Source organism: Cephus cinctus, unplaced genomic scaffold (assembly GCF_000341935.2).
Source record: "Cephus cinctus unplaced genomic scaffold, Ccin1 Ccin1_scaffold0240, whole genome shotgun sequence".
NCBI lineage: Eukaryota > Metazoa > Arthropoda > Insecta > Hymenoptera > Cephidae > Cephus > Cephus cinctus.
Window position 1 is genome coordinate 728,593 of NW_014332956.1, and position 27,837 is coordinate 756,429.

At 35.4% G+C, this 27,837-nt stretch overlaps 5 protein-coding genes and 1 pseudogene across 12 annotated transcripts; 3 read left to right on the forward strand and 3 right to left on the reverse strand.

Annotated features, from left to right (window-relative positions):
* Window positions 1-487: 487 nt before the first annotated feature.
* On the forward strand, window positions 488-2,267 carry LOC107265793 (ribosome biogenesis protein NSA2 homolog). Of its 2 annotated transcripts, none has more exons than XM_015735604.1 (2): window positions 488-552; window positions 1,329-2,267. In XM_015735604.1, exon 2 carries the CDS (start codon window positions 1,376-1,378, stop codon window positions 2,153-2,155), a length of 780 nt encoding a protein of 259 aa, XP_015591090.1. In that variant the 5' UTR covers window positions 488-552; window positions 1,329-1,375; the 3' UTR covers window positions 2,156-2,267. The 2 variants fall into 2 exon arrangements, with proteins under 2 accessions (XP_015591090.1, XP_015591091.1); XM_015735605.2 differs by lacking the exon at window positions 488-552 and adding an exon at window positions 698-1,236.
* Window positions 488-3,126, forward strand: LOC107265796 (ubiquitin-40S ribosomal protein S27a). The gene is made up of 4 exons (XM_015735607.1): window positions 488-552; window positions 2,392-2,515; window positions 2,609-2,826; window positions 2,913-3,126. The coding sequence occupies exons 2-4, from the start codon at window positions 2,413-2,415 to the stop codon at window positions 3,060-3,062; spliced, it is 471 nt and encodes a 156-aa protein (XP_015591093.1). The 5' UTR covers window positions 488-552; window positions 2,392-2,412; the 3' UTR covers window positions 3,063-3,126.
* Window positions 3,127-3,217: 91 nt separating this feature from the next.
* LOC107265790 (GRAM domain-containing protein 1B) lies at window positions 3,218-11,415 on the reverse strand. Of its 3 annotated transcripts, none has more exons than XM_015735598.2 (14): window positions 10,937-11,415; window positions 10,577-10,725; window positions 9,412-9,604; window positions 9,049-9,329; window positions 8,776-8,928; window positions 7,782-7,932; window positions 7,355-7,513; window positions 7,133-7,254; window positions 6,855-7,047; window positions 6,544-6,777; window positions 6,318-6,465; window positions 6,122-6,242; window positions 5,883-6,049; window positions 3,218-5,806 (listed from the first exon to the last, which is right to left on the reverse strand). In XM_015735598.2, exons 2-13 carry the CDS (start codon window positions 10,622-10,624, stop codon window positions 5,918-5,920), a joined length of 1,935 nt encoding a protein of 644 aa, XP_015591084.1. In that variant the 5' UTR covers window positions 10,625-10,725; window positions 10,937-11,415; the 3' UTR covers window positions 3,218-5,806; window positions 5,883-5,917. The 3 variants fall into 3 exon arrangements, with proteins under 3 accessions (XP_015591084.1, XP_015591082.1, XP_015591083.1); XM_015735596.2 differs by having other exon boundaries at window positions 10,419-10,725; XM_015735597.1 differs by having other exon boundaries at window positions 3,218-5,783; window positions 10,419-10,725; window positions 10,937-10,983.
* A 3,319-nt stretch (window positions 11,416-14,734) lies between these two features.
* Window positions 14,735-18,430, reverse strand: LOC107265791 (DNA replication licensing factor Mcm5). Of its 3 annotated transcripts, XM_015735601.2 has the most exons (10): window positions 18,323-18,417; window positions 17,886-17,953; window positions 17,532-17,787; window positions 17,283-17,455; window positions 16,875-17,209; window positions 16,452-16,798; window positions 15,933-16,366; window positions 15,596-15,867; window positions 15,284-15,516; window positions 14,735-14,953 (listed from the first exon to the last, which is right to left on the reverse strand). In XM_015735601.2, exons 1-9 carry the CDS (start codon window positions 18,404-18,406, stop codon window positions 15,287-15,289), a joined length of 2,199 nt encoding a protein of 732 aa, XP_015591087.1. In that variant the 5' UTR covers window positions 18,407-18,417; the 3' UTR covers window positions 14,735-14,953; window positions 15,284-15,286. The 3 variants fall into 3 exon arrangements, with proteins under 3 accessions (XP_015591087.1, XP_015591085.1, XP_015591086.1); XM_015735599.2 differs by lacking the exon at window positions 14,735-14,953 and having other exon boundaries at window positions 15,157-15,516; window positions 18,323-18,430; XM_015735600.2 differs by lacking the exons at window positions 14,735-14,953; window positions 17,886-17,953 and having other exon boundaries at window positions 15,157-15,516; window positions 18,255-18,430.
* Window positions 18,431-18,590: 160 nt separating this feature from the next.
* LOC107265738 lies at window positions 18,591-23,367 on the forward strand (annotated as a pseudogene).
* Window positions 23,368-23,703: 336 nt separating this feature from the next.
* Window positions 23,704-27,798, reverse strand: LOC107265786 (ribosomal protein S6 kinase delta-1). 3 transcript variants are annotated; one of them, XM_015735583.2, is made up of 4 exons: window positions 27,679-27,798; window positions 24,741-27,173; window positions 24,581-24,676; window positions 23,704-24,492 (listed from the first exon to the last, which is right to left on the reverse strand). In XM_015735583.2, the coding sequence occupies exons 2-4, from the start codon at window positions 27,171-27,173 to the stop codon at window positions 24,394-24,396; spliced, it is 2,628 nt and encodes an 875-aa protein (XP_015591069.1). In that variant the 5' UTR covers window positions 27,679-27,798; the 3' UTR covers window positions 23,704-24,393. The 3 variants fall into 3 exon arrangements, with proteins under 3 accessions (XP_015591069.1, XP_024938901.1, XP_015591068.1); XM_025083133.1 differs by having other exon boundaries at window positions 27,633-27,779; XM_015735582.2 differs by having other exon boundaries at window positions 27,513-27,779.
* Between the last annotated feature and the right edge of the window lie 39 nt (window positions 27,799-27,837).

Consider the following 27,837-nt stretch of genomic DNA (forward strand, 5'->3'; position numbering starts at 1 on the left):
ACGTAATCATTGTCTCGTGATTTTATAAATCAGCTCCAAAGCATCTTTTTCTATTGGTTGTGCCTATTGGTTGCTACCGGCTGCCTTTGGTCTGAATCAGGCCTAATGGTTTTTTCATGGACAACTCTCTCACTGGTCAACGCTTACTTCTTCACATACCTCCTCAATCTTTATTTCTCTGGCACATCTCTTCATTGGAGGAGTCAGCCATAAGGAAAGGAAGGAATGGTATCTTTATTCCTCTACAGCGATATGTTCGAAAATCTTGAACGGAAGCTACACAAAACTAGATTACGGCTATCTGGTCACGTCTTATATTCTTCTCAAATGTTGCATAAGATTGGCTAATATTTTCTAAATTTTGCACGATAGAAGTGTAGCTAAGATGTTCTCAGTGGTGTGTGTAATGTCGCTTAAATTTAAAAAGACCGCCAAAGTCAACTTTAGTGTCGCTACTGTTTCACCGGAAGTTGTTTATTCTTCACAGAGTACTACGTCTGTATACTACATAAGCCTAGAGATCCTTTCCGTGATCGCATGGTGTAGCTGTGGGTAAGTTTGGCCAGAATTTCTCATGTTTTTTGTAAAAATATTACATTATTCCTTATGCGACTGATTAAATTTTTACAAATTCTTATTCGCGATAATATTCATTTCATGGTTCCGTCGAAATTTGTTGTATTTTTCTCGTATCGGAAAGTTTGGAACTTCCTGACACATGCCACGTTTTTCCAAGCGTAGTGCAGACTACCTTGCGCTTGTGGTTTGTATTCTGATTTGTTCCTACGACAGGTGCGTGAATTGTTAACGCAGATTGTATATTGCCATACAATAGTAAACCTTTGCAGATATTGGTAGTCCCTCTATTATAATTTTTTATATTTAAGTAGTTTTGGAGTCAAGTGCATATGGCTTACCATTAGTAATTGCGTTCTAATGGTGGCGTAGAAACAAGTTGACGCTATCATTACACAAAGTAATAGTTGTGTATTTATTGCCTTAATATTATCGGTTTGAAAATATTTCAATCAAATGGGATTTTTATAGTCTGGAGTATTTCTTTGAGATTGATGTATTTATTATTTTTGGACCATTCAAAATATCTTGTACTGCATTGGACTACTATATTATAATATAGTATTATTTCAATGATATAGAAAATATTTTAAGTAATATACTTGGTTTATCTGTATATTTCAATCAAAAAGGAAATATGGCAAAAAAGTTAAGCTACAGGTAAGTTCATCATGACAAGTTTAACCTCTCAATCACATATCACTTACACTCTAATCAAGACTTGTCGAGTAAGCAAATATGTTTGTTTACAGATGAATTGACTGTCTATTAAGAATTCAGCTCAAGTAAAAGGGACAAAATGCCACAGAACGAGTACATTGAGAGGCACCAGAAGTTGTATGGTAGACGTTTAGACTACGAGGAACGTAAACGCAAACGAGATGCACGAGAACCACACAAACGTGCTGAACGGGCACGTAGTCTCCGTGGACTTAAAGCAAAGATGTTCAACAAGGAGCGTCGTAACGAAAAGATTCAGATGAAGAGGAAAATCAAGGCACACGAAGAGAAGAAAGTCAAGCAAAAGACTGAAAAGGCACCAGAAGGTGCATTGCCAGTGTATCTACTTGATCGTGATGTCACATCAAGAGCAAAAGTACTTTCAAATATGATAAAGCAGAAGCGTAAAGAGAAAGCTGGCAAATGGGATGTACCGATACCAAAAGTGAGAGCACAATCAGATTCTGAAGTTTTCAAAGTAATGAGAACTGGAAAGTCAAAACGGAAATCTTGGAAGAGAATGGTTACAAAAGTCACATATGTTGGTGAGAATTTCACTAGGAAACCACCAAAGTTTGAAAGATTCATAAGACCAATGGCATTACGATTTAAGAAGGCACATGTCACACATCCAGAATTGAAGGCTACATTCTGCTTGCCTATTATTGGAGTTAGGAAGAATCCAAGCTCACCCATGTATACTACTTTGGGAGTCATCACCAAGGGAACAATCATTGAAGTGAATATTTCAGAATTGGGTTTAGTGACACAATCAGGAAAAGTTGTTTGGGGAAAATACGCACAAGTTACTAATAATCCAGAAAATGATGGCTGCATTAATGCTGTCCTTTTGGTCTAATTTGCATTTGGAACTTCATTGTAATTCTACCGTCAAATACATTGTGTACATGTGAGATTGAGGGCTGTCAAATATTTAGTTACCTAAATAAAGTCATTGACCCAAGATAAAAGATCTTGTCTATTATTTATTATCCCTTCTACTATTATTATTTAATGCATATATATCTATGAGTGATCTTTCTAACAAAATCGAATGTACTATTATCATTACTTAACATTTTTGTATTGTTGCAGTGAAAGGACTACACCATCATCATGCAGATTTTCGTGAAAACGTTAACTGGGAAGACCATCACCCTTGAGGTCGAAGCTGCGGATACTATTGAAAATGTCAAAGCAAAAATTCAAGATAAAGAAGGTACAAATTTGTTACACCATACAATATTGTACAATATCATTCCTAATATCCATATAGTACAAAGTACAGAAAGTAATTAACCAAATTTCCTAGGTATCCCACCTGACCAGCAACGTTTGATCTTCGCTGGCAAGCAATTAGAGGATGGTAGAACCCTGCTGGACTACAATATCCAAAAGGAATCGACATTGCACTTGGTTCTGAGACTGCGTGGTGGAGCAAAGAAACGCAAGAAGAAGAACTACTCGACTCCCAAGAAAATCAAGCACAAGAAGAAGAAGGTCAAGCTCGCTGTCCTTAAGTTCTACAAGGTAACGAATACATTTTTGTCCTTAATGATACCTTTTTGTCCATAACAATATATAGTTCAATAATACTTGGATCTTGTTTTTATCAGGTCGATGAAAACGGTAAGATTCACCGTCTGAGGCGGGAATGTCCATCGGAACAGTGTGGAGCTGGAGTCTTTATGGCTGCCATGGAAGATCGTCATTATTGTGGAAAGTGCGGATACACGCTTGTCTTTAACAAGCCAGACGACAAGTAGACACAGAATGTAATTTCTATGTTTAATTATATACCATCTTAATAAATCTTGAAAAATACAGTAATGCCTTGTATATAATAGCGCACCTACTCTGTTGCTTAAAAGTTACTAAATGAAAATAAGATTTTTAAATAATGTAGACAATTCTTGGTGTATACTAGAAAAAATGTATATTTCGATTTTCCTTTTAATAATTTTTCAGTAACATTCGTTTCTTAACGTCTAACACAATAATTTTGGATATAATCGGTGGTATCTAAGAAAAAAATTGTGAGTTGTGACTTCACACTTATTCCGTTTTCACATGATTCTTTCAATTTTGTTATATTCTTTTTTTTTATTGAGAATGACATTTTCTCGTTAGATTATCGAATATGTAACAGTGCTATATAAATTTATGTATTTTTATACTCTTACTAAAATTACTAGCCAAAAGCTTTAAGCTATGGCTTGCTTACCTACGAGGTTCGCGAAATATTTAATAATGCATACAGTAAATACTGTTATAGGTTTCTCTGGGTCTGCTCTGAGTACATGTGCGAAGGTGTTATATCCAAATCTCAAAATTGTAAAGTACCACATGTCCAAAAATCATAAAAGAAATATTCCATCATCGATCGTATTAACGCAAATCTTTTGCTCCTTGTAAGATATACGCAATTGCTTGCAAACTGTATCAAGTATAAAACTAGTTTCTTTGCAAATAAATAGATAAAATATATGACCTTGAGATTTGGATTGTATTATGATCCTAAGATAGATATTTCCATTTTTAACAATTATAATTCAAAACCGGTCAATAGTTGTCACTCATAATTCTTGTGATCCTGAACCCTTTGCTGACTTTTTGCGCATATACAGAAATTATTGCGATTACAATAATAATAATAAATGAATAATAAAGAGCGTCAATTCACAAATTTATAATAATCTGTGGGATTTAATTATTAGAACATAAGATTATATATGACTGGAGAGTCCATAACATCACGTATTCATTTTTTATTATCATCTTAATTAAAATAAATTTAAACGTTCTATAGATTTAACTACAATTTGTCCTTCCCTAAGTAAGTTTATCACATATTAGTAAATTGTTTCCTTTTAATTCTTTCGATGTAAAGACCTCTCTTTCCAAGATTAATATTTCCTTTGTAACTTATATATATCGAGTGTGGAATTATTGTGTTTCAAGGGAAACAACATGTCCAAGAATCACTATAGGATAAAACAATGCATAATATGGAAAGTTCTTCGTGTATAACATAATAAGATAATATCCAAGACCTAGAAAATATTGGCATATCGTGCACAATTAAAAAATTTAGTGTTACGATTAAAGACAACATAAATAGTTCAAAGCCTCGAGACAGAACAATGAAACATGATAACCAATTACTAACGACATACAACGTCTATGCAGAGCTATACTGTGGAAAATATATTATGATAAAAAAGAAATAGTGATTCCTGGAAATTGAATGGAAAGATTAATTGATTAGGCGAAAATACATTTTTCTGGAACTAATCGTTTGCATTACATTTAGCAATATCTAATATTACTACATAAATGTATTGTTTAAGGGCTGTTTTCTAATGGTATGCACAGTGATATACAATTAAATACTGTTGCGTAATATATTATGCTCCAAATGAAAAGTAATAGACTTTGTCATTTCTGCGATACAACTTGAGACAAACCCTTCTTTTTTGGTTCTTTTAACAATTATTAATTCTCCTATATATTTTTTCGTTTAAATTAAAATTCTCTCAAGTTCATATTTACATGAATTCTGCCTACAAATATTTCACATTTATACATTGCTCGCCTATAGTTTTTAATATTAAAAATTATAGGCAAAACTTTCTATTTCACTACTTCACTTTTAGATCAATTCAGCTTTACAATAGTACTGATGAAACAGATTACTGTGTTGACTGACTAGATTCTGATAAATCCAAAGTAAAGATCATTGTCGCTTAATTTCTACGTGATTACTTATTTAATCGTGAATGCTAACAAGTTTCATCGCTCAACAAAATTAAAATAAGGCAGTCACAAAGCAATAACTGTAATATACAGAAAGACGGAGAATTGATTAACTGTTAACTTCTTAGTCCCACTTATATAATTAACAAGAAGTATTTAAATCATCAGAGCTATTTTGTTTAGTAGGCAGCAAACTGTTAAGGAGCATCGCTTGATCGCCCAATGGGGAAATAAAATCATTAAAGGATAAAGTAGAAGAAGAAGACACGGAATAGGTAAGAGCATCGAGAGTTACGGAGGAAAAGAGAACGAAAAAAAGGACCAAATTCATTAGCTCAACTGTCGAAAATAAATTGCTTCGTGTAACACCGTCGGGTTACTTTATTCGCTAATTAAATATTTATCATGTCTAATAATACTATAGCGGTTTTGTATCCTACAAAATAAACTTAAGTACCAATTGCTAGTATATATGCACTATCTAGTAGAAACTTTCAAAGGGTGCAAGATCTACGTTATAATTATGGTCTGTGAATTTAAGCAAACAAATTTTGCGTACCACACTCTGTAACTTTTATAGCCAAAAGTTGACAATGAATTTAGTATATTCCGAAATAGCAGCTACCAACTGACATTTCAACAATACCATATAATCTTGTTATTCGGTTGTTTACTTACTGTAGAAAGTTTTAATTAAAACCAGAATTGGTCGACGTCTTCATTAGAGCAACCTATGTTTTCCATAGACGAAGACCTGCAATACGTGCAGAAGTAACACATTTTTTTGATTTCATAAGACAGAATTATACATATTTTTTGCGACAACTTACTCGACATTCGAAAACCCATTTTTCTAAGCTAGAATTTACATTTCTGTTTTGGTACGTTGATCCGGACGCGCGTTTGGACTCTTAAGTCCTGGTTTCAACACAGAAAACATCTTTTCGGTAGCCGTGGGATGAATACTCATTTGTAACTCCGTTAAGGATTCCTCTGTCTTAAATGAAGATACAAAATGAAATTTGTGTCGCAGTAAGAAATTAAATAATGTGATGAATGGTTATCATACTTGTCTAAGTAGTTGCGCTGCAGTATGTAAAACTCTTTGCCACTTTTTCATTTCTACATTATGTAGACTCTCTTGCTGTTGTAGTAAATTTATCCAATCCTCCTCAGTCTTTGGAGTGTTTCTGAAAACCATTCTCTTGTAAGACCAAAGATCCAAAGGATTCTTCTAGGAATCTTATTAATTATATTGTACATACTTTAGAACGTGTAAATCCATAATTGTATAAGCGGCCGCATCTTCCAAGCCCCACAATTTATAATATAACAAACCGTTGATCAGCATCAAACACAGAACAGCTATCAGAAGAATCAAACTTATAATAGTACCAGCATCGCTCCTTCCTCCTGTAATTTGGAAAATTCATACTTTCAACATTTAAGACAATCTCGTGCAGCTGATGCATTTAATAAAAGGCTATGTACCAGCATTGCTATGAATACGTGGCAAATCCACAGACGTTGATTGAAGATTCGATGACAGCAGGTCAGAGGAATGTGTTTGCAAGGCAGTATTAACTCCTGGGAGCCTTCTTCTTCTTCGGGTCTTCCTCTTGAGGCCTCCACCAGTAGTACCTTCCTCACATTCAACACTCAGTGCCTTCACTAAACTTCTAAAATACTCTTCTAATCCTGCCCAGCAATTTTTCTCGATGAAACCTATTAAGAAATCGTATTATTTAATTAAGGTGTTTATACATATTTTTCTTCAATGATTTATCTCGAGGGACACTTACTTTTAACAAGACCCCATACACTCTTCTTGTATCTAATTTGAGAATATACTGCAAGAGTTGTTTCACTCTCAGAGGCATTTGCCATACAATAATGCGTGAATACACTGAATGAATCTGCATAAGGAATGCCGGAATTCGTGCTCTCTATGTCGATGCAATAAAGATGACCCGGCCTGCTGCAGGGTAACATTACCTGCATTAAGAAGAAAAATTGAATTGTATGAGTATTAAAAATGAAGAAGCTTTGTTTAGTGCTTTATTAATATTCCTGTGGATACCTGAGTTTCGGTAACTTGGGATGTTCTCGGGCCAACAGAATTTGTGAGAGACATAGTCAATGAAACAGTTCTCATTTTTTGGCCTGTCTCACTATTCTGTATCCATGAAGATTGCACCAAATCTATATACCAAACGAAGAATATGTTAACCTTCTATTCCTAAACCATATCTCAAGAATCAATTAAAAAGCGTTTGCACTATGAAGAATCTTTAGAACTCACCGGTTGTTTTTCGGGCAGTGTGAAAATCAAGGAAGAACTTCGAATTTGTAAATAGTAGGGTGAAAAGCTGATCAACATGCATCGGTAATGTGACATTGCAGAATTGTCGACCATCATGAACTGTGGTGCAGATCGCATTGTTCCTTAATCCAATTCTCACTAATTAAATCATCATTGCAAAAAATCATTAGGCATGATTAGTGTAAGTAGGTTAATATGGTTATTAGAAGTGAAGTAAAAAAGACAATAATGTGGCATCTATATCTATTAAATATCATTTTAACTTGCAATGTCTCTTTGGATTCGTACTGGAGCATCGTATGGCATTTTGCCATAACCATTTACATAGCTCGTTAGTTACTTGTGACAGTAAATAGAAATTCTAAAGACTGAATGCAACCTATTTCCATATCAAAGAGATACATACAAGGGTGTTTCTCAGCTTCACTTTCTGTTGTATCGGAAAGATCAGTTGCATCTAAAGGTGGCTCTGGTCTAGGTGGAGGTTGGATTGGTAATTCTGGTTCAATTGGATCGATAACTGGTGAAACAGTGTTTTCCATATTGGCCCCTTCAGTCTGAACATCATGATGAACAGGTACTATAGTTATTCCATTCATATTCTAGCAAGTCACAACTAAATATGATTGTTGGATATCATAACAAGTATAGAAGTAACCTCACTTATATGTTATGTAATAGAGAAAGTCTCCATTTTATGTTAAATCGCAAATATTTACAAAATACCTTTGTCGTAAATCCCACTGGAAGCCTCTTAGAAGTTATTGACACTGATATATCAAATATAGAAATTTTATATGTTCTTCATTATTAATCTTTTATTTCAAGTTTTAATGGTACGTTCATTTAACTTCAGCAAAAGTTTAATAATGCAGTGAGCTAATTTGATTCATAACCATAACGTTATAATCACGTTAATATATTTATTATCATCAGACACTCAATTGCTAATCAAATATCATTAACGCGTGTAATACTTTGCATATGGTAACACTGCCATATTAAAAACAATTACTGATATAAACGATAGCGAAAATTTCATATTGCTTCAAATGCAATATCTAATAAACCTCTTTTCTTTCATAAATATGATCAGCTGCGTACAAGAAACGGGACTTAACGAATGTGAAAGAAAAAAACGATATGATATCAAGCATATAGATAGATAATTATCCCTTTTTGTTTTCTTATCTAATATTCAGCTAAACAAAAAGGTATATTTTTTACAATATGATATTTCCTTAAAGCAACGGTTCGGATAATAAAGAAAGGCATTCCACTGATTTTATTCGTTCGTCCAAACATAATTCAGAGTTCGCGTTTGAATGATATCGTAAAATATGAAGTCTAAATGATGACTACTTTTATCTATAGTAATGAGTTCATCGTTGTATAAATACCTCGGAAAATGATTCCATGGATAAACGCGTAGAAAGCTTCTCGTCATCGGGTGCCGGCAATGGTGGTACATAATCCTCATCGTCAGAAGTCAATCCCAACTCATCCCCATAACAAGTGTGCACCAGCTGCCACATCTCGGTCATACTCATTGGCTGAATCAGAAGAGTATATCTTTTGTACAAAAAATGTCTGAAAACTCTGCGAGAATTGAATCTGTCTAAGAGGTCTTTAGGAAAGGAGAAATAAAGGTATGAAAGGGAAAGATATTTTACCTGTCCAATTAGAGCATTTTGCCAGACACGAAATAGCATCAGGTAAGTCTTATCTCTTCCACCAAAGGAAGTGAGGAAAAATTTATCTGTCTCTGTACAAATAGCAATTGCATTATTAATGACTCGTGCTGTTTTTTCTTTGGTAATAGCAGTGACGTCCATCCAACGTAACGTAACCGATGTTTCCCATTTAAATATATTCGCATAGAAGCACATGTAATTTTGAGAGACGTATAATCTTCCATGGACCAGAATTTCACGTTGTAGGGCGCAAGAGTAATCTGAAAAGATCAGTATTTCAAAGATTTAGAAATTTTTAATATACATCGCAGCTGCATCTAATTTTTTCTGTTATCAACTAACCCACGACTAGTCGCTCGTCGGGTGGTACATTTTTGAATATTCTTTTGAAATTTTCAGAACGGGATTTATAATTTGGATATAGAACGTTGTACCAAGAGGTCTTTTTCTTAATGCGATCTCTTGCATCTTTTCTTCCTTCGTGTGTTGAATTTTTGCTTGGTTCGGCCGAGTCAGAAGAACGATTGATAACTTCCTAGAAATTTAAAATAATCATGAGATTGTGGAACAATATTATAATGGCAATTATTAAATTATGAATAATATATTAGTACATGGAATCAGCTTAATGTTATAACTTGTCTAAATTCATCTGTACCGTTGCACATGCTTGGGCAATTGAGAGTGATTAGAACTTCGATGTTTGTTAACATCCCACTGCTACTATATTTCATGACTTATCTATTTTTCCAGTTTTTAATTTTTATTTGTGGGAACAACAATGATTTAATGACATGTAGTTATTTCATTTTACTGACCTTTGTATATGCGTCACAAGCGTTTGAGTGATTTCACGAATCTATGAATTTACTACACATTTACTACATGTCAAAGTAAAAGTCACATTTACTGTTTCTCATATACTTTAGAGTTTTCACATATACTTTACAATTTTATCATAATATTGATCATGAGACAGGAGTTATTCTACAAAATTTATACATCTATTCAACAGAATACAGTACATCATGATATAATCTTATCTCAACCACCTTTAAAATAGCTTATAAAGTAATCTTCAAAAACATTATCAGCATTATAGAGTTAACTGATTCACATGATTGATACTGCTAATATGGAATTTAACATATTTTTGTAAATAAAATATAATTTGTATGATTGATATTTCATTCCAGGAAATAAAGGAATAGCAAAGAATAATAGTAATAATGCATTTTCAATTGGATGCCCAACTATTTTTGAAAGTAAGAGGATGCAATTAAGTAACTGATAAGACTGATATTAGACAAGCTAATTTATAATAACAATAACAGCAAGGTGTTGCATACTTGTGACTGCTGATACTCCGATTTACTTAAAGGACTCAAATCCTTATGACATTGATTGGCAGCCTCGGCATGGAGCTTGGAATGATCCCGCTTAGTGTAAGGTCTGGGGCTGGGCCGAGGAGATAAATTAGGACTTGGCATAGGACTATTATGTTCACCTCCACCACTAACAGGAGCCTCTTGAATATTTTCCATGGATTCTCCATATCCCAAATTACTCGAGGAGCTTTGACTTGCCAAGGACGATGAATTAATACTGTTAATCACCTCATGACTTGACATCAAAAGGTTTTCCACAGACTTATTCCTGTAATCAAACATCATACCCAATTCTTTAAAATCAACCAATATTGCAATTTAATAATTCAAATCAAATTACCCTATGAATCTACAAAAAGGTGAGAAAACTGTAAGCTTTAACGTCACTGACATTAAAATTTCTGACACCTTATCTAATTGCTCCGCCTATTTCTTCTGATGAAAATATTTTCTTTATAAATTATATATAAAACCCTTACATGGTTGAAACCGGATGATCTTGGAGTGTTTCTACCTCGCAGTACATAGTAATATTTGCCCAATGACGCCGCGGAGAATTGACTTATATCTTGATCTGTCAACCACCGCAATCTCTGGTCATCAACCGTTCACTTTATGTTCTGTTCGCGGCTGCATTATTCACGAATAAGTATTGTACACCTGAGACAACCTTCAAGATTCTTACGAAATCCCAGACGTATTCGCCGATGATCGACAAAGTTTTTATGAAACAAAGCAAAAAGTAGCAAAATGACGGTTCGCTGCGAAAGCAATGGATAGCAGTGACAGGTTTACACGCGTTCCACTTGCAGATAGACGAACCCGTTCACCATCTTTGTGCAATTAGATACGATTTCGTTAAAGCCTTTGTCATTAATAGGTAACAATCAAATCATTAAGCACTTTTTGCATTACGGTGCTATATCATGCTCCGTTTGAGATTTTTATGATTTTTACGAATTTTCAACTAATTATAGAAACATTATGAGGAGTACGTCAATTTAAATATTATAGGCGCCAAGTTCAAAAATTAATGTGTTCAACGTTTATTTCAAATTGAACATCAAGGCTGATTTCTTCATCTTTATAATACAATCTGAAGCGGACAAATTTATATCATAAAGGCGCAAGAGAAAGATAAGCAACAGTATCAAACTCTATTTTTATACTGTGATGTTTGTTATTTGTATTATTACTGAACTTGTTACGTCGCTTTTTCGGAGGAAATTTTTATTTGGTGGAAAATGTAAGTGCGAAATTTATTCTATTTAGATTATTGAAGATCAAAAATAGCCACCATTTAAAAATTTTAAAAATCAGAGACGAACTTTTGTGCTATGAGGTTCATACTGAATAACCTTTGGCTTAGTTTCCACCGTGCAGGGTTGAAATAGAGTTAACCAATCAAGTTACCTTATTCCGCTCAATCTCGTTTTTAATTGGTTAACTCTATTTCAACCCTGCACGGTGGAAACTAAGTTTATCACTTGTCTCGTGAAATCATCAAGGTTGGTCCACCTTGCGTTGTAATTCTAAAGGCCTGTTTCCACGATTCGAGAACTCGGATCGAAATTTTGGTCCGAAGAAAAATAACTGGAATTAGGACCGTCGACACAAGTTACTTGAATGAAAACATTTGATGAAAAACTGACAGAAAAACGTCTCCGATTCCCATTTTTTCGTATTAGAAGCTGTTATTCATGTCGTAGTTATTTCAGGCAGTCAATCTTAACCACAGAAATTGTGGTCATATGCAAATGCTAACTTCAAATCAACATTATTGTTCGTACACTACTTGTATTGGCAGCAGGCTAAATACTTTAAGTCTGGGGATCGATTGTATAACTCAAATGTAGTGAAAATACGAAAAGTGAATAGCTGTTAGCCAATCGCATATTAGGTTCAAAAGAAATCAAGCACAATGATTGGTTAACAGCTATTCACTTTTCGTATTTTCACTACATTTGAGTTACACGTTCCACCTCCTACAATTATCCAAGCGCATAAATATAGTGATTATCGTGATTACACATATATAGGTAAAAAAAACTGCGGTAAAACTGCAGTGGGTGCTTTCCATTTACTGGCACAAGTTGACACAAGTCGACTTGTATCGCCAAAAGTGCTTTCCATTTGATTTGTGTCGCCGTGTGTCGGCAACACAAGTCGACTCGGGAAGACTCTGCTAGAGTGGTGAGTTTACGAGAGTTCTGTGTTCCATTTATTCGTTTTCGAGAGTCCGACATGAGTTGATACAAGTCGACACAAAAGTCATGTAAATGGAAGCACCCAGTATAGGCTCCGAACTGAAGTGGCTGCTAGTGACTTAGGTTTTTTAAGGTAACGCCATCTGCAGGATATAATGTGAATCGCATGAAATAGTCACGCCGCCTATTAGAAAAAAAATTAACCATATTTAAAATTATAAAACCAATTTATTTTTATTGGAATACACATATGTATTAATTAATGAAGACCTGAAAAAATATACTATACATAAATTTATATAATTTACTTACAAATTTCGAAGCTGAAACCTCTTCTTTCATCTTACGCAAAATACTGTGAATCGAGAAGTTGATGCTACGTCAATAATTGGTGGCTGTGAAAAGTGCCGATTTTTTGGGATTTCCTCCGTCGACGATTCCACTTCAAAATCCACTTCCGCTTGCTTCCGCTGCGTCAGTGTCCTCTGCAGCGTCCACGTCGTTGGATGGAGGTGGATGAACGCGAGCAACGTCTTTCAAAAGGATCAAGGGCATCTGTTCGTAAGCGTCGGTACATAAACTCCCCTAAATACGAAGAGAACATGCCTTTGCTGCGATTGCAATCCGGCAGTTGCCATTTTACCAATGCCCACAATCTTTCTATAACGTTTGTGGAAGCACCAGTCTCGGGATCTTTGAAAATCAATGAATGATTGACGGTCAGATGCTCGTAACCTTCTGCACCTAAGGATTCATAGGCTTTCCAACAATCGCTAACAATTGTGGTGTCAGGTGCAATAAATTCCTTAATGAGAGGCACGAGTGTGGCCGCCAATCGATCATTGACTGTTGTCAAAAAACACTGATTACTGCTGCGTTATATCCCACCAAATACTCACTACCCTTTTACCTGTTTACCTCGGTGGTACTTTCGCTTGCCGAACTTCGATTCGTCGATCTCTACAACAATACCCGGACCTCCAATTTGTCCACGTTCTTCTAGTACAACACCGACGCATAATTCGCGACAGAAATAGTACCAGTCGACCGTCGTGCGCAGGGAACATTGAAATTTCCACTCAGCCTGAATCTGGGTGTACTTATGAATCCAAAAATATGTCAATTGTAAAATTTCGATCATTGATAACTTCGATTTGCCAAAAAACGGACCAGTTCTCACTGATCTCATTGTTTTGCAACTACGACATTGCCAACGATATTTGCTCGAAAGAAATTCAGCAGTACATAGAATCGTGTCCTTATCGCACACTGGACACTTGAAAGTCCGAGCTATGAGTCCGTATCTTTGTGCAAAGGTGATTACCTCAATAGAAGGTTTCTCATCTAGTTTGAACAAATCTACGAACCGTATCACCATTGCAATCGATCACACACAATCCAATTTAAGCAAAAGAAATAATAGCACACTTTTGTTACACGCTTTGCGAGCTACTAACGAAAATCATGCTTCTACATGTTTTACGAAAGCAGACGATACATTGTAGCAAAAAAATCTCGAAGCAGTAGATCAAATTTAATGCTCAATGTACAATCACGAGCTTGCACTTATACATACTTATATTTTTAAATAATATTATTTATAAATTAAATATACACATATTTAATATAAAAATATGTAATAATATCTTCATATCAAAATATATGTATACATAATAGGTGCAAACCTGTGTGGCGTAGCATGAAAATTAAACGAAACAAATCTCCAAACATGGAATATTGCGATTACTAGATCATATTTTGTGAAAATATATTTTTATAACAAGATAATATATAAGACAACAGTAAAAATATATTCATTTCAAATTTTTAAAGATAGTTGCGCTTTTTTCCGATCTGGAGGCGCCACTATTCTATGCCATTCGCATTACATTTGATAGATGGCACTACGTTAAAAATCTAAGTCACTAGCAGCCAATTCAGTTCGGAGTGGTATACTATAGTTTACCCGAAAACCCATTGGCGAATGCCGCTGGGAGCTAGGCGCGAACCTTTCGGTCGTGAATCCACTACCTTTAATGGGAATAATTATTCATCACGACATAGGTAATTATTGTCATGGATTTAGTCGTTTTATTAGGAAAAATTTTACAATTTTTTAAAAATAAATTTTGCTTATCTGTCTAGCTACCGCATTATCGTAACAGACCTGCTAATATGGATAAGTACCTCAAGCTCTCTTTGTAAAATGTTCAATTGAATTACATTGATAAGTACTTCGTTCGCATGCCCTTTGCGTTAATTAAAGAGAGTACTAATGCTCACGGTTATCTGTGAAGAATAGAGTGTAAATAATAACTTCTGTATTTTTTTGTACCACAATCAATAATTGTTTTTATTCACCGGAAAAGGACACAGATGCAAAGTGAACACGCTAGGTCGGTTGGTGTGAGTTACTTTAACAAAGATTAAATTCTCAAAATAATACAAAATTAAGAGATAAAGCCAAGCAACTTACACGTAATTATTAAGACTTTGACTGAAAAAAATCTTTATTCCTTTTTATATGATTTTCATTCACAGGTAGAACTGCATTACGAGCTTACACTAGAGAGCTCGTCTAACTTTCTCGTATCATGCAAATACTGAAGCTAGTCTTACTTTTCATGAAAGTCTATAGAGCATTTTACGCTGCATGCGATGCTGTAGTTGGCCTCGACGAATCATCGTATGTATCACTTTGTAAACAGCACGTTCCGGATACTTTTGTTTGACGAAATCGTTAACGATATTGTATTCAGAAACCTGAGAACCAATAGCGAATCGACGTTTCAACTGCTTCTCAATCCGCGCCAGCATCTCGTGATCCTCTTCTGTGGTAAAACCTTCAGCTCCTATTGAGAAAGAAATTAAATATAATATATAGTTAAAAAAAAACGAAAGCTACAAAATTTATCATGAATATATTTTCACCAGCCAATGAACCAGACATAGCCGCATCTAATGTAGAAACTTGGAAAAGTCTGAGAGCCTCGTTAACGTGAGTGTCTGTAGCAAAGGGCTGTAATCTCATCTTAGCCAATGATTCGGAAATTCGAATAACAGCTTCTAGTTGGCGAACGGTAATTGGAATGGATAGCCTCTTCTCAGTGTCTCTTTCATGTTCGCGAGTACCAGCACGCATCATTACATAACGATTTTGTAGCTTTTCTCCAGCTTCCTTACTTAGTCTTGGACCACAGCGCCTATAAGTTCGAGATGGAAAACACTGTATTACACAGAATAAAAATTTTTAAAAAGATTTACTCACGTTCTACAATAGTGAATATATTTCTTTATAAGACTCAGAGACAGTTCACCGTCCAAAGTCTGTTCATTTAGCGATCCTGCATTCGCATGAATACTCATCACATGCTTGGCCAGAGTGATGTCTTTGTTCTGCTCGTGTTCGTCCTTGACAACGAATATCATGTCGAATCGAGATAAAATTGTAGGCATGAAGTCGATGTTCTCTGCGCCCTTCATATCGTCCCATCGACCAAAAATGGAATTGGCAGCAGCAAGAACAGAGCAGCGTGTATTTAGTGTTGTAGTGATTCCCGCTTTTGCTATCGAGATTGTTTGCTGTTCCATGGCTTCGTGAATAGCTACACGATCATCCTCTTTCATCTTGTCGAACTCATCGATGCAGACCACTCCGCCATCGGCCAATACCATCGCGCCTCCTTCCATAACAAAATTTCTCTGAAATGAATGAGCCTCTTGCGTTAGGAGTGTTAAACTTGGTATGGATTCAAGAAGAAGAAAGGGTTATAAGAATAAAACGTACTGTAACTGGATCACGCGTTACTGATGCTGTCAAGCCAGCAGCTGAACTTCCTTTACCGGATGTATAGACTGCTACTGGTGCAACTCTTTCAACGAATTTTAATAACTGTGATTTGGCTGTACCAGGATCTCCCAGCATAAGAAGATTGATATCTCCTCTTCGACAAAGACCATCAGGCATTTTTTTTCGAGACCCACCAAAGAGCAGACATGCAATAGCTTTCTTCATATCTGTTGCACCAAAGATACTTGGTGCTATACTGTTTGACATTCTTTCATATAAATTTGGATCAGCTGCTAAACGTCTGAATGTTTCTTCTTCCTCCGCAGTCACTACTGCATGGGTTCCTATTTAGAACATGCATCGTTTATACATTAAATGTTTAAAGAAGTGGTAAAAACAGTATTTTGTTTATTAACCTACCACTACCAGTATTTTCGCCATCTACTGAAATTCCTACAACTCGAATATAAGGTGCACGAACACCCACTAGGGCTTTTTCTCTGCCAGCTGCTCTGCCACCAGCATTTGCTATTTTTTTTATAGAATAGATTCCTAAGATTAATACTCTGTTTCCAGGAACGATACGTTCACATAAGTAACGGTCACAGTACAATTGTAAGTGGCGCGGCATTTCTCCTTGCGGAATGTGATCAGGTAGTTCTTGAAGTTTTAAGACTTGGAAATCAACGCAGTGACACTTGTCAGGCATGATAAAGAATGGATCCAAGGGACACTTTGGTCGCCCAGCTTGCTCTCTGTTTATAGAATAATAGATTAACTATTGTATATCAGTTTAGTAGGTAAATGATCAGTGTTAGAGACACATACGTATTACATTTTCTTGGTAACATGTATCCTTCCAGGCCTGGTTTTATATTAATGTTTACTTGAACAGCTCTACAAGATCGGCATTGTATTGCAATCTTTGTTGCCTTAGCTCTGATTCCTGAAGCTGACACAACAATTCCAGGAATTTTTATCAACTTTGAAACAATATCAGGCTGAAATTGAGATTGATGAAATTAGAATAAAATATTTGCAGTTCAATCACAAATATGATAATCTTATCAGTCTTACCTTCATGCCTCTTAGAGAAGTTGGATTTCCATCGGAGGAAATAAGTATCTGAATGTCTTCTACTTTTTCTTCACCCTCGGGACGTGGTGCTGTGAGTTCATCTGCAACTTCTCTTACAGCTTCTTCAAATATTGGCAAATACTCTGTTGGTTGTTTATAAATTTTCTCAGCAAGAGATTCATCGTATGCTCCAAGATCTTCTAAATTAATATCAATGTAGTATAAGCGAAGGTTGTAGTTCCGTTTCAAAGTGTCTCTAAAAAATCATAAAGATTCAAATTCAAAAAATTATTACAGTACTAGTCTAATAAATATATTTTTTTAAACAACTAAGTATAGTACTAATAAAATTACCGATATTTATAATTAAAATTTCCCTCGTGAAATTGTCTAATGAATTCTTTAAATTTCTTCTTGAAAACCTGAAGATAAAATTGCAAAATTTCGGAGATCTCCGGTCGTATGTGAAATTGAAACTGGTCCCTAAGGCTATTATCCTGGGACAATTTTAGTTGGTAAGTTAACCGAGCACTGAATTCCTTACTAGTAATCCTGAAATACATCGGACATTGATTATGGATCAATGTAGTATAAGCGAAGGTTGTAGTTCCGTTTCAAAGTGTCTCTAAAAAATCATAAAGATTCAAATTCAAAAACTTATTACAGTACTAGTCTAATAAATATTTTTTTTTAAACAACTAAGTATAGTACTAATAAAATTACCGATATTTATAATTAAAGTTTCCCTCGTGCAATTGTCTAATGAATTCTTTAAATTGCTTCTTTAAAACCTGTAGATTCAGTTGATTCTCACGTGGTTCTTGTGTAGCAAAATTATTTGAGAAAAATATTCCTGGATCGTCGAAACCTTCCATAACGTAGATAACTTTATAACAAATAACAAACTTTTGTATCTTTCGCCTATGTGCACTACGTGAGAACGGAAGATTTTTAGCGGGAAATTATATGTATGTACATACGTGACGTGATTGCTTCTAACATTCTGTCCAAGTTTGTTTTGCTTTCTGATTGGATAATCAATTTTGTTCTTGTCGCTTCAATGAGAGCACAACTTTAAGAACGCCTTCGAATCCTTGACTTGTGTATTTTGAATGTAACCGGCTGAAAAAGACAACTGTCATAGTATAATTTGTGCATTTCCGTTTTTAAGGTGATTACTTTTGCATAGAAGCAAGAGATAAATAATTCGCAAGATGTACATAAAGTCCATGGTGTTGGACGGATTTAAATCATATGCAAAACGGATTGAGATCAATGGGTTCGATAATGAGTTTAATGCTATCACTGGTTTCAATGGTAGCGGCAAATCCAATATTTTAGATGCTATTTGTTTTGTTTTGGGTATTACGAATCTGGGTCAGGTATGATTTACAATGTTGGTAAATTATTAGCAATTATTTTTACGCTTGTGCATAGTCTTACTTGATGTGGGACATGGTATTTATTAAATATTCTTTCAGGTCCGTGCTACTTCACTGCAAGATCTTGTATATAAATCAGGACAAGCTGGTGTAAAGAAAGCCAGTGTCACTATAACATTTGATAATCGTGATCGTAATGCTTCACCAATGGGATACGAACATTTTGAAGAAATTACTGTCACAAGACAAGTTGTTATCGGTGGCAAAAACCAATATATGATCAATGGATCTAATGTTCCATATAAAAGAGTTCAAGATATGTTCTTCTCGGTTCAGCTTAATGTGAATAATCCACACTTTTTAATAATGCAAGGAAGAATCACAAAGGTTTTAAATATGAAACCTGTTGAAATTTTGTCCATGATCGAGGAGGCTGCTGGTACCAGAATGTATGAGACCAAAAAGCAAGCTGCGATTAAAACTATTGAAAGAAAAGATATGAAATTGAAGGAATTCAATGATGTATGTCAATCAATTACTCGAGTGTTTATTTTTTTTTTTTTTAATTTATGCAATATCATGTTTACAGATCATGACTGAGGAGCTGGGTCCCAAGTTACATAAATTGAAAGAGCAGAGATCACAATATGTGGAGTTTCAAAGAATAGAAAGAGAACTTGAACACTGTCGTAGAATTTATATTGCTTGGAAGTATGTAACAACTTTGCGTAACAGTGAGAAGGCTGATGAAAGTGTTCAAGCTGTGAAGGATCAAATAGAAACAAAGGAGAAGAGTATAGAAGATTTTAAGGATGAGACCAAGACTATCGAAGAGCAGTTGGTTGAAATAACAAAACAAAGAGATGCTGTTAGTAATCTTTAAAGATATCAAAGCATTTATATCTCTTAACTCATTATTCTCATACTCTCCCTAGGAAAATGGAGCGAAGCTCGAAGTTCTTAAACGAGAACTGAAAGCAGCTGAAAAAAGGAAACACAAGTTGACAGCAGAAGCAAACAGTATCTCTTAACTTATTATTCTCATGCTCTCCCTAGGAAAAAGGAGGGAAGCTCGAAGGTCTTGAACAAGAACTGAAAGCAGCTGAAAAAAGGGAACACAAGTTGACAGCAGAAGCAAACAGTAACAAAGAGGCCATAAAAGCCGAAGAAAAAAATATAGCGCAACTTAAGAAAAACATCTCTGAAGATGAGAACACCCTAATCACGAAGGAAAATGAATTAAATAAAGTAGGAGGCTTTTTTAAGAAATTAAAGGAATTGGATAAGCAAGATTCCGACGCCGTCATAGCCGTGCAGGAAACTTATCAGAAGATTACTTCCGGTTTACTTCAAAGTGACAGTGGCGAGAATGCAACGTTAGAACAACAATTGATAAGCGCCAGACAAAGCGCAACACAAGCCCAAACTGAAATGAAACAATGTGAAATGAAGTTACAACACAGTAAAGAACAACTCAACAAAAAGCAAAAGGACATGTTGAGTACTGAGAACGAATACAAAAAAGACAATAAAAATTTGGAAGACAAGGAAAAAGAGTTAAAACAATTAGAGAATGAAGTAAAAAAAATGAACTACGAGGAGGGATCTATGGAAGCTTTACAAGAGCAAAAGCATCGTTTGGCTAAAGAGATACAGCATCTTCAGGATAGAATCGATCAGTTCGAGTCACGGTATCCGCAGTTGAGATTCCAATATCAGGATCCGGAACCAAATTTTAGAAGAAATTCTGTCAAGGGTGTTGTATGTAAATTGTTCAATATAAAGGACAAGGAGTACTGAGAACGAATACAAAAAAGACAATAAAAATTTGGAAGACAAGAAAAAAGAGTTAAAACAATTAGAGAAAGAAGTAAAAAAAATGAACTACGAGGAGGGATCTACGGAAGCTTTACAAGAGCAAAAGCATCGTTTGGCTAAAGAGATACAGCATCTTCAGGATAGAATCGATCAGTTCGAGTCACGGTATCCGCAGTTGAGATTCCAATATCAGGATCCGGAACCAAATTTTAGAAGAAATTCTGTCAAGGGTGTTGTATGCAAATTGTTCAATATAAAGGACAAGACGGCGGCTTATGCTTTAGAAATAGCAGCAGGCGGGAGGGTACGTTTTTAAATACAATATAATCAAATCTTATTTACGCTATTAAAAGTTTTAATTAGGGAATTCTTCTTTATAGCTTTATAATGTGATAGTTGATACGGAGGCTACAAGCAAGAAGTTACTTCAACGAGGACAACTTCAGCAACGCGTTACTATAATACCCCTGAACAAAGTAACCGGAAAAGCAATAGATTCACGAATTCTTGATTTTGCCCAGAAACTAGTTGGTCCTGAAAATGTACAGTCAGCACTATCCCTCATACACTTCCCCGAGGAGATAAGGCCAGCAGTTAATTATATATTTGGCCAGATACTCGTGTGCAAAGATATGGAAACTGCAAAGAGGGTAGCTTTCCATCGCAAGATCATGAAAAAATGTGTCACCCTCGAGGGCGACCTCTTCGACCCCGCTGGAACACTTTCTGGTGGTGCAGCATCAAAAACTGGATCAATGCTACTGAAACTCGATGAGTTAAAAGAAGCTGAGAGGGAAATTAGTGAAAAAGAACATACGCTACAAGAAATCGAATCCAAAATTGCAAAAATCCATAAAACGGCTGAGCGTTTTGCTTCTGTTAAGCAAAGGCTTGACATGAGGGTCTACGAAGTGGATATGGTTCGACAGACACTACAACAGACTACACATCACAAGATTAAAGAAGAGGTTTGTAATCAATACGCCCTAAAGAATCTTGAAATAATTATTCTTTATAAATATTTTACATTTTAGGTTGACACTTTAAAAGCTACTATTGCAGAAATAACTGAGAAGATACAAGAGGCTATTAAACAAGAGAAAGAGTATTCAAAGCGTGTAAAGGAATTAGAAAGTCAATTAAAAGATTCCGCTAATATACGAGAGAAACAATTGAAAAAGGCTGAAAGTGACTTAAAAGCTGCCAAACAAAAAGCCGAACAGAGTAGAAAGGAATGGCAGAAACGTGAGCAAGAGTCAGAAATATTAAACCTAGAAATAACAGAATTGCAAAAAACAATTGCTAGTGAAAAGGACCAGTTAGAAAAAGCTGAGGAAAAATTAGCTGCCTTACGAGAGAGACATTAAACCTAGAAATAACAGAATTACAAAAAACAATTGCTAGTGAAAAGGAGCAGTTAGAAAAAGCTGAGGAAAAATTAGCTGCCTTACGAGAGACAGCAAAAGAATATCAGAAGAACCTGGATGAAGCTGGAACTGGTGTCAGAAACATACAAGCCAGTTTGAAGGCGCAGAGGGGTGCCATAAACAAACATAACAAAGGCATACAAAAGCTTCTTGCCAGGAAAGAAGACATTGTTAAACAGAGTGAAGAATTGGCATTAGATATTAAGAAATTAAATCATGAGATCACAGCTATAAAGAATAACGCAAGAAAACGCAAACACAAAGTATCAGAATTGATAAAGAAATATGAATGGATCGAACAGGATGAAGCATATTTTGGTGAATGCAAGCACAAAGTATCAGAATTGATAAAGAAATATGAATGGATCGAACAGGATAAAGCATATTTTGGTCAAGCAGGTACTTGGATCTTTCAATCATTCTAAGTACAGTATTTTCATTGTTTTCACTTCGAATTTTTTTGCTTAAGGTGGAATGTACGATTTCAAGGTGAACAATCCAGAGGAAATGGGACAAAAGTTACAGCAGCTGGAATCCATTCGTGAGAAGCTTAGTAGAAACGTCAACACTCGCGCCATGAATCTTCTCAACAAAGAAGAAGAGCAGTACAATGAATTGTTGAAAAAGAAAGGAATTGTTGAGAACGACAAGCGTAACATACTGAAAACAATTAAATATTTGGACGAGAGGAAGAAGCAGACCTTGTTAGAAGCCTGGGAGCAGGTAACAAGATATTTTCTAATGTCTAAAAACTCCCAAGGATTATTATAATTAAGTTTTTTTTTTCCAGGTAAACAAAGACTTTGGTTCGATATTCAGCAGTTTATTACCTGGTGCCAATGCGAAATTACAGCCACCAGAAAACCAAACTGTTTCCGACGGCTTGGAAGTGAAAATTGGTTTCTCAGGCGTTTGGAAGGAATCCTTAGGCGAATTGTCTGGTGGGCAGAGATCTTTAGTAGCTTTGTCTTTGATATTGGCTATGTTGTTGTTCAAACCGGCGCCATTGTATATCTTAGACGAGATCGATGCCGCCCTGGATCTATCTCACACGGAAAACATTGGGACGATGTTAAAAAGACACTTTAAACATTCCCAATTTATAATTGTATCTTTGAAAGATGGCATGTTTAACAATGCTAATGTTTTATTCACTACTAGATTCGTTGACGGTATTTCGACGGTTTCTAGAACTGAGCAGTTCTAGAACTTGGCAGATAGATTGAAGTAATTTTTGTGCTTTTTCTAACAAATCCGTAGTAGGCAAATCCCTATTATACTTTGAATTTGTTCAAAATTTCTCTGCCAATCTTCTCAAAGATTCTTCAGGTGATATCTCAAGATTCTCCTGAGATTTAGATACATCGTCATGCTGAATAAAGTCGTCGACGGTTTCTAGAACTGAGAGAAATAAATCACGTTGATTACTTACCGAATGTGATAATCTGATTTTTGTGTAAGAAAAAAAATAAATATACGTTTTATTACATCCATAATCATTGTTATTTTCAAACGGGTTTAGGACATTTTTTATACTGTAGAAAGTTCATCGTCACCAGTTTATTATGGTGAATTGTCTATACAATTTGTACAATGATTTACATTGACATTGGTTGTCCTCTATTCAACTATTAATATTGTTGTTCAGCCGTTCTATAGGTGCATACATATGCAGAGCAGTAACGTCAGAACCGAAGAAACCTTTAAAAACCATTTTTCACTAGCGTTTTCCATTAATTTATACAATTATTGAGTCAACTGGCTTCCTTATATGGCCCGGAAGACGGGTCATCTGCGTTTAAGTGTATCGAATATTTTAATTCGATGAAAAATTTACAAAAGTAAAGCTGGTGTAATGGCGGCCGCCATGAAAATTTAACCGATCGGTTTTTTGTATACCCATTATTCTTTAAGATAAGATTTTTGTGCATTTTAAATGCAGATGATCTAGATTTCTTATCGCGCAAGGAAGGTGGCTAAACCAATTAATTGAAAATAAAAGTGAAAAGCGATTGTAAGTGTATCTTCGCTTGTGATGTCATTATTCACATCACATGTGTACATACATACACGCATAATCTTAGCTGAACAGCAGCCTTAATTCATAATTAACGTGTAATGATTAAACGTACTAATAATACTCATTAGAATGGTAGATATCGAAAAAATAAATTATTAAATATAATTATGATATAGAAGTAGTTCCCTACATGCCATTCTAGTTTTGAAATTCTTTTAAGGATTCAACAGATTTGCCCAGTCGATTTGTTCGAAGAATGGATGCTGTTTAATTTCAGGAATCGTTAGTCGGTCATTCGGCTCGTATTTTAGGATCTGAAATAATTTTTGTGTTAACTTCAAAATTATGCCTCATTAACGAATCAAAGAATATTATCCGCAATTGATTCTTTTGAAAACTCACACTGAATAACAAGGATTTAGCAGTCTGTGATATTTCATCTGGAATGCTGACAATGGAATGTGAATGAAATGGTCCAGGATGTCTCCACTGAAATTGCTAGGGGAAAATAAAAGAATTATTATACAAGTAAATATTAAGAATACACGTTATCAGTACATACAATTCCAGTGAGTAATTCATATAGAATAACACCAAAGCTCCAGATATCAGCAGCCGATGTAGCTGGAATTGCTGGTAAAAACATAGACAGTTCCGGTGACATATACGGCTTCCTGGATCGTGGTAATTCGACATCACGTCGTGGTACGACGTACGTCATCACCACCTGCCCGTTATCATCCAGTAAAATATTATCTGGCCTCAAGTCAGCTATTATAACATCCTGCTGATGAAGAGACTCCAATGCTAAAAGTACTTCGGCTGCCCACTGCCTGATAATCGTTTCTGGCACTTTCCACAGTTCCTGTTCCATTTCCACTCCACTGTCATCACCTGTATGTAACTGTAACTCGTCTGCATACTGACTACCTCCATTCATTCTAATAAACTGACTAGATTCCACAGTGCCATTGGTACTTTTTGTCTTTTTTGAGAGCTCATATTCAAATTGGGAGAGTTCCATGTTTGGTGTCCCCTCCTCCAATATACTAGAGACTTTGTCCTTACCTAAGCTGAGGTCAGTACAGCTTTCGCTAGTTGATAATTCACTCAAATCATAACTTTCTTCTGTATTTTCATTGTCACTCAACGGCTTCATCATTTTTACAGAGTTATTCTCATAATTGACACAATCCTGTTCTGATTCTTGGATGTGAATATCAATTTCCACAATTTCCTTCAGGGAATCCTTCTCAAGTGTAGAGTCACTATGGTGATATGGATGTAGCAGCTCCTCCGATTCATTTAAACGAGAAGCAATGGAATTACTTTTCTTCAACGTTGCATTAACAGATTGAAGTAATTTTTGTGCTTTTTCTAACAAATCCGTAGTAGGCAAATCCCTATTATACTTTGAATTTGCTCCAAATTCCTCTTCCAATCTTCTCAAAGATTCTTCAGGTGAAATCTCAAGATTCTCCTGAGATTCAGATACATCGTCATGCTGAATAAAGTCTGAAATACTGTGTTTTATCTCCGGAATTTTCTTTTCTTCTTGTCTATTTTTATGACTAGAATCCAACACACTCTCATAATCAGGTTGAATTACAGCACCACAACTAATAGATCTTGTGTGACTCTTCTTATAAGAGCTTATCTTATTTTCAGCAGATTTGTACTGCGTTTTTACATGTTCCCACAGTTTTCCGCCACTTGCATACTCTAGTACCAGGAACACAGTTGTTTCTGTCTGTACACAGGCATAAAGCTGTACCATGTGAGGTACTTTGCCACGTAGAATATAATTACTTATGTCTTCTTTACGTCCAGCTGGTTTTTCCACTGTTTTTATCATTCTATTGCATTCACGCATTATATCTCGCACGAGTATTACCGACCCAATGACTCGTAGTACCTTATAATTTTGCAGTTCTGTTATTGGCTTACATAATAGAGAGATATTACAGTTAAGATGCCTGTTATACAGTCTTTCAGCTCTCTCTAAATACTTTGTTATCTTATTCTTTATCGTATACCTTCTGTTCACGTCTGGATCCGTCTGTACCCCATTGAGAAGATTTGAAATTCCCAGTTTGTACTGCGTAAAAGCTTCCTCATACTCAGCTATAACCTCGTGACGGAACGCTGCACTCATGTGAGCTGCAGCTATTAGAATATATTGCGCAGAGTCTTCTTGCGTATTTAGAAGGTCAGAACCATCGTGTATTAAAACGGACGATATGACATGTGTCGGCTTGGGGCTTTCTTTATCCTGCAGAAATTCTTTGACGTCGATACTTGTACTGCTGATTGTGCAATTACTTGTTAGTTGTCCTGTGTCCATGACTGCAATACTTTCACTATGACTTTGTGTGCTGAGATTCTCCTTGGACATAATTTGATCTGTTCCTGGTTCTTGGTATAAGGGTGAATTATCTATGCTTTGATTTTTCATAGACAATTTCCCATAATTCTGATCAGGTCTGACCTTTGTGCTTGACTGATAGATACGTTTTGATACTGTTGGCTTTATTTGTTCTGTGTAAACAAACTTTGGTAACTCGTTGGAAATACTTTGACCATTTTTCAGCCTATTCTGGGTTACGTTTAGAGACGTAGAATTATTTAATGAATCCGTGTCTGTTACATTGGCATTTCTATCATCCTCTGATGCATCTGAACTCATTGACTGAGAACAGTCAGTTAGACAGACATTTATATCATTATCGAAAAATTTGACAAACACTTCACTCTTGAATAATGGAGTATGCCTTGCTATGAATTCAAGAAATTGTAGAGCACATAACCGTCTTTCCTCTATGACCTCTGCTTCAAAACGTCCAAAGTAACGTGGCCTAGCAAATTGTGGAAATGGTTCTTTAATAGTAAGAGATGTAGAGAGAACCTTGAGTTCCGAATGAAGCTTTCTGAAGTCACTATAACGTTTCCAAACTGATACTCTTGATATAGCTTCCAACGACGGTTTCAAGTACATCTGCAAAAGTAATAATACTTGCATGGCATAAAAGTTTAACGCTATATATTGCAGTACACTGAAATAAAGATTGGTTTAAACACTTTTTCAACTTATAGAAGAACTACCATTGTCTGATAAGTAAAGTAAAATTATACAATTCCCATAGGAGCGATAGTAATATTATAATACTGGAAATAAACAGATGATAAAAATTCAAATGTGTTTTTATCAAAGAAACATATATCCAGTATTATTATCATCAATGAATCATGTAAGCGTTTTTAATAATATAGACTCACGTAATGGTAGACTATTAACTGAATTATAAAATGAATACAGAATGTTTTGTGTTTATACCAATGATGTAACTTTGTAAATTGTGAATCCTTTTTTATGTCGCTTCGTCTCTGTAATGACGAAACGCCGCACCCACTTGTCCTTCGAAGGTGCCATGTGTAATGAATTTTGATCAATTACATTTTACAAACACACAATACATTCTGAGTTTGTCTAATACACCGACCGTATGTCCACCCCTTCACCAAATGACGATTACAGAAAACCTATTGACAGATCTCACGTTACGTTGGATACTATTTCGCAGTGTTTCGATTTTTGTGGATAAGCGTACTCTAGAGTGGAAACACTGTAGCACATATTAACTAAGATTTAATACGCATAA